The 5,854-nt window shown below is 35.8% G+C and overlaps 1 protein-coding gene across 1 annotated transcript in view; it reads right to left on the bottom strand.

Moving 5' to 3' along the window:
- Positions 1–531: 531 nt before the first annotated feature.
- Positions 532–5,854, bottom strand: part of LOC105624149 — a 15,343-nt gene continuing 10,020 nt past the window's right edge. Inside the window, exon 6 of the mRNA XM_012205506.1 lies at positions 532–807. Coding sequence (XP_012060896.1) covers positions 532–807 — 276 coding nt within the window. The remainder of the gene's footprint in view (positions 808–5,854) is intronic.

Raw genomic sequence — 5,854 nt, 5'->3', positions numbered from 1 at the left:
AAATAAATTACTCTCTCTCTCTCTCTCTCTCTCTCTCTCTCTCTCTCTTTCTCTCTCTCTCTGCAAATTATAATCGAAGGTGTGGATGCAGCAAATTTAGCAAATGAGCTTACGCGTAGCATCAGATTACGTCGCAAATTTCCGAATAAACACTCTTTAATCATTAAACGATTGACAAAATCAAGTAAATGAAGGATTATTCCAGATAACAATTTGGTCAATAAGTCCGGCACGTAATTGAAAGGATAAATGAATGTAGGTCATGCGTAAACTATACATTTCTATGAAAGATAAATCTTCCTCGTGAATAAATTACTTGTGTGTTTCCCATTATATCATGTATACCATTAATTTAATAACGTGATAATTACAATGAGGTTAGCCGAGTGCAATAAATGCAGGCTATTTGCATAATTGGATCACGCTATTGTAACCATTAATTTAAAGCTTAAGCTCGTTATTTTAAACATGTTGAATCGTAAAACATGTTAAACTGAGTATATACTAAAATTCTCCGAGCTTGTTTGCCTGTCATGCACGTGCATGGAAAAATTGCTTTCCGGTTTCGAAGAATCGCATACCATTTCCCTGAGTGCAAGGCGTTCTAAGCTGCTGCAGCAGATCCTCCGCTCGTTCGATCACTGTTTCCATCTCGCAGAGAAGCGGTGCCGCATTCGGAAATCGCCGCGTGATCGTGTCCCAAATGACCTCGGCATCCTCGACACCGTGCAGCGATCTCGGTGGTTCCAGCTTGCCGTGTATCGCCGTATCAGTGAACGATGCGCTCCCACTGGACATTCGAGGATCCTGTCTTTTCGCGAATCTGTCCGCGATGTAAGGAATATTTCATTGAGAACAACGCGATAAATCTGCTGGGTTGTAGGCGAGCGATTTTACGTTTTTCATGGACAGAAAATTGACGGATGGAAGATGTCAAGAGGCAAACAACGTAGGAGCGCGATGTCATCCTGATGGCGATCAACCGTGCGTGTCTTCCGCAGTATACATTTTTTTGGATTACGTGAATAAAGGTAAGACAGATTGCTGTTATCGTTAGTCAAAAAAATAGAGACATTTGTACTGAAAACTTAAAAATAAAATTATATTCAATTTTGAATATAATTCAAAATTGCTGCTTTTATTACAAAGCGATCGCTTTGCATTTTGAAATTATTTTTGTTTACAATAGATATCAAAATATATATTCTATATCAATACATAAAATATAGAATCATGTAATATGTGGCATGGTTAAAAATCTATTCATAATCTTGAAAAATAAGTAAAACAATAACTTGTAAAAAAGAACTTATCAACATTCTAATGATGCTTTTATAAAAAAATTTGCAGCAAGATCTTTCTTTAAGGAAATAGATGCTATATTCTTATCTACATTTTTTTGAAAATTTTTTTCTTCCGAAGCATTTCTTGATAAAAATTAAAAATAAAACATCTTTTTCATTATTTTTACTGTAATTAATGTTATTCTTATAAAATTTGTATATTGAAAATGAAGTTTCACAAATCATCTCGAAGACAAACAAGAAATCGCATGAAAATTTAACGAGGCAGTGCAATATAATGTGAATTAATAAACTTAAATTATAAGTAGAGAGAATATGAATAACGTTCTTTCTCAAGGGATTGCGAGTCCCTACAATCGTTTTAACGAAGAGTTTATCGAGGAGAATTGACCTAAATATCAAAAAGTTTCTAGACTTTTACACAGTATAATGAGAAAAAGGAAACGCAGGAAACTTCTTTTAGCAAAAATTACAATTATGTTAAAAAATTTTTTTATCTTCATTTTTTTATAGATGTTTCTTAAATTTATTTCTGAAATTTATTTATTCTGTTAACTATATTTTTCTCAGTAAATATTACTATAAATTTAAATTATTATTTACTTAAAAAATAAGAATTTTTGAAAATAAGAGAGATATAGTTTGTGAAAATCTGTATATGTTCTAACAATAATCCTTCTAGTTGTAGTCATTGTTCATTGTACAAGTTTATGTAGAACAAAAACTTTGGACACTATGTCTCTGAATTATATGTCTTCATGAATATACATAAATGTATATACATAAAACTCGGAGAGAAAGTTATATTTCTGAGAAAGAATGAAACGATAAATTGATTAATAATGCATTTCCCACGGCTGGTCTGCTGGGTTTCTTTAACGCGATGGTATTTTATTAAAATTATAAACACGGGATTACAATACATCGTGTAACGCGTAATACTTGCTTAAAAACGTCGTTGAATCAAGGCCTCTTTGATTCAAAACTCTTTACCATTCACTTTTTTTTAGCTACGTATGTGCGAGCCAGTTTGTGCTACGGCATTTTTTTTCCTTTTTTTATGTTATTTTTTTTCGTGTACGTTCTTACATACATGCATAATACTATAGTTTCGTAATCGTAGGACGCATTCTCGATTGAGCGCGACGTGGAGTCGAGTCGTCGTACCGTATAAATCCCATGATGACTACACGCTCGATAGTAGATTTTAGATTCATATATCCGTCGGAGAAATTAAACTCGATGTTGATCCGCCTCGGTTACGGTGACGACAGGAACGACTTTCCGTGGGTGCTTTTAAAGGCCGGGTATTATCAACGTCTTGGTGCCGGGAAGATACCAGGGAAATAGGTAATATAAATCGTCGTTCCCTTGTGAATAGAAAACGATGCGTCCCACAATGTTTATTACGTCGGTTTCCGTCGTCGAAGGACTTGCGCTTTTACTTATTTATAGACAGATTTATCGTGAACTGCGAGAAAACCACCGAGAATATATAAAAAATTTCGTGGGAAAACGCTTCCTCTTCTTTTCTTATTTGACGGAATTTTACATAATAAATGGAAAATTGGAGAAAATTTCTTTTCAAAAGGAAGTCGTCTTGGTTACCCGTGAAAAGATGATTTCGCTACTTCAGTCTTGACTAGATAGTGATGGATGGTGTGACGCGCTTAAATTAATTTCGAACTTTCGATATGTTAGAGTAAATTTTAACATGTCTTTAATGTGGCAATCGCGCAGTTAACACATCGAGGAGCCTGCACAGTTTCGCTTCTGATGCACACTACGTTTATTCGCTAGTACATTACTCGTTATCGGATTCCGTGTCTTATAGCGTACAGAACGTTATATACTCGGACAGTTTTTCGTATTCGGGTAGAAAGAGACTTATAAAACTTTATGAATAAATAATAACTGCGGCAGTATTCGTTGGTAGGCGATGTCCTTATGTAATGAATTATTCACGGAGCAATTCATGAGACTGGCGAAAAAATATCTTAACGCGGCCGACATCTTTGCGGAAATTTTCAAATTGTGGCAAGAAGTGTACCTAAGTTTGCAAAAATACCATATCAAAATACCGCAATTGATTGCTAAAAATTGCAAGTATAACTCTTTTATTCAATTACTGTTCTTATATAAAATTTTCCAATTAATTGCTGTCTAAAATAATAAGGCTAGAAAACTTTTCAATTCGAAATAGATAGAAAAAATTGTAAATGTATGTAAAATCGAACCGCTTCTTATTATGACCATTTTCTACGTTTCTAAAAGATTAAAGGGAAGTATATAAAATTTTGCTTCACCCTAATTTGATTACATCTTCTTAAGTATAATATAATAATATATTAAATTCTTATTTTTTTTTTGTCGACTTTATATCGCTTTTCTGGTTCACCATAAGTTTGTTTTAATCATTTTTACCAAATTTTCTATCAAAGTACGTATATTATGTCCGAAAAATCGCATCCCGAGCTTAGATCACATCTTTTTGATTCAATCGATGATCTAAAAATTACACGCTTGGCCACGTTAAGATATCGATGTCGCCAAAGAAGATTGCATTGGAAGGTCACGATCCATCTTCGGCGATGGGTTTTCGAGGATGCGCATATGCGAACGTGAAATTTACGCGAGAGATTTATTTCCGATTGTTGATACGCTTACTTCTATCACAGCATACAGACGTACGTTAGACGTGCTTTACCATACAGTGTCTACAATAGGCTAACGCATGGAGACTGCGTCCATTTGCTTAACGTTTCATTTGCTTAATAGGATTAACGATGTACATGCTCCTGTAGCATTCAATTAATTACGCGTAGACATCTACGTCTCATTCAAGCGTGTATCTCGATATCGAATCTAGATTGCTCAAGTAAATTATCTACATTATATTATTCCATCTTTTATAAATCACTTTAATAAAGTTCAAAATATCGAAAACTACAGATAGTATAAAAAAATAATTGTTGGTTCGACGTTGAATAGAATGAGATCGGCGACTCGATCATTGCATTGTAAAATATCATAGTTAAGAGAGATTGAGTTATTTATAATACAATATAATGCGTTATAATATAAGGATAGTTGTATCAGATTTGCTAGGTAATACGAATCAGATCGCAGTAAAACAATTTGTAAGGTGGGAATCGATTTATATCCAATTATCGAGTTTTTTTTTCATAACATTCGTTAAAGCCAATAATTTGATTCTGATCAAAATGTCACGGTGTTAAATTGCAAATATACGATGACCTTGATATTCAATTAAATCAGAAATAAAAATTATAAGTTAATACCTTTTAACGGTAAAAAAAAATAGCCCAGTGCAGTCACCTTAATTTGGAACAATGCATCGCGACAACATAGTCCAAACCTACGGCTAATCCGGCCATAGATGATCTAATGAGAAAATCAGGTGTGAAGTGCGTGAGTCCAATAGTAACGATCATCAAGCTAGAGCTTGCACAAATGTCAATGGCGTAACCCTCTTTAATCACGACTATTCCTTTTTATCAATTTTTTCTCCATGATCTCATATCACAAGTGATGTTACCGATAAGTGCGAATTGTCGGAATGCGATCGAGATCAGAAGAGTACAAGCAATGTATACATTCGATCTTTACTGGCATGTCCGCGAATATCATACGAATGTTATTCACGGTGTCGTGACTATTCTCGTGTATGCTTTCCCGTCTATCGTCATTCATACGTAAGCTATCGTGAAACGCTTCTCTCGCGCTTTGACGCTCGCACCATCGTTCTATTCTCTTTTCCCTCCATCTCGTTACTTTTATCGTCATACTTGTAGACGTTTACGACGTTTGCTCGATAACCGACAGAAAGTGCACTCAACGGAAACAGCGTATCCTACGTCTCTTAAAAGCATTGCGTAAACGCCAATTTTGCCGCTCTTCGTCCACTCGCGCGTATCTTTCGTTTTTTTTTCATTTTATTCCTAAATCGTGTATATCTAAACCTACCATGATACTGCGGTGTTTATCGTAAATGCCATATACACGAGCGTACGAGGTGCGTTTACATCAACTTCACATTCCTTTCTGAAAGATTAGGCAGGTGTCTCGTGGTATCCATTCTTGCGATAAGCTCGACGGATATATATCATCCACCTCGGTCTAATAAGTCGAATTGCGATCTGTTTATTCAAGACAAGCCGATCGTTATGATTCGATTAGAGAACTTGACTACGTTTGCCATCAACCAAATGGCTACCAAGCACGTCTCGTGCGCTCGCTTCTATGCGCTTCGGATATATTCTACGGGATTTCGTACGATTACTGTGAAAGTATGTATACGTGTGTATGCGTGTGTACGCATGTAAGTCTTTGTCTCTGTCTGTGTGTGTGTGTGTGTGTGTGTGTGTGTGTGTGTGTGTGTGTGTGTGTGTGTGTGTGTGTGTGTGTGTGTGTGTGTGTGTGTGTGTGTGTGTGTGTGTGGTGTGTTCGTCGTCGTCGTACCGTACGTCCGTCCGTCGTAGAGGTAGGTAGTGGAGGTAGGGTACGGAGGGACGGAACGGACGTACGTA

The sequence above is a fragment of the Atta cephalotes genome, assembly GCF_000143395.1.
Source record: "Atta cephalotes unplaced genomic scaffold scaffold00073, whole genome shotgun sequence".
Classification (NCBI taxonomy): domain Eukaryota; kingdom Metazoa; phylum Arthropoda; class Insecta; order Hymenoptera; family Formicidae; genus Atta; species Atta cephalotes.
This window is presented reverse-complemented; position numbering and strand designations above follow the sequence as displayed.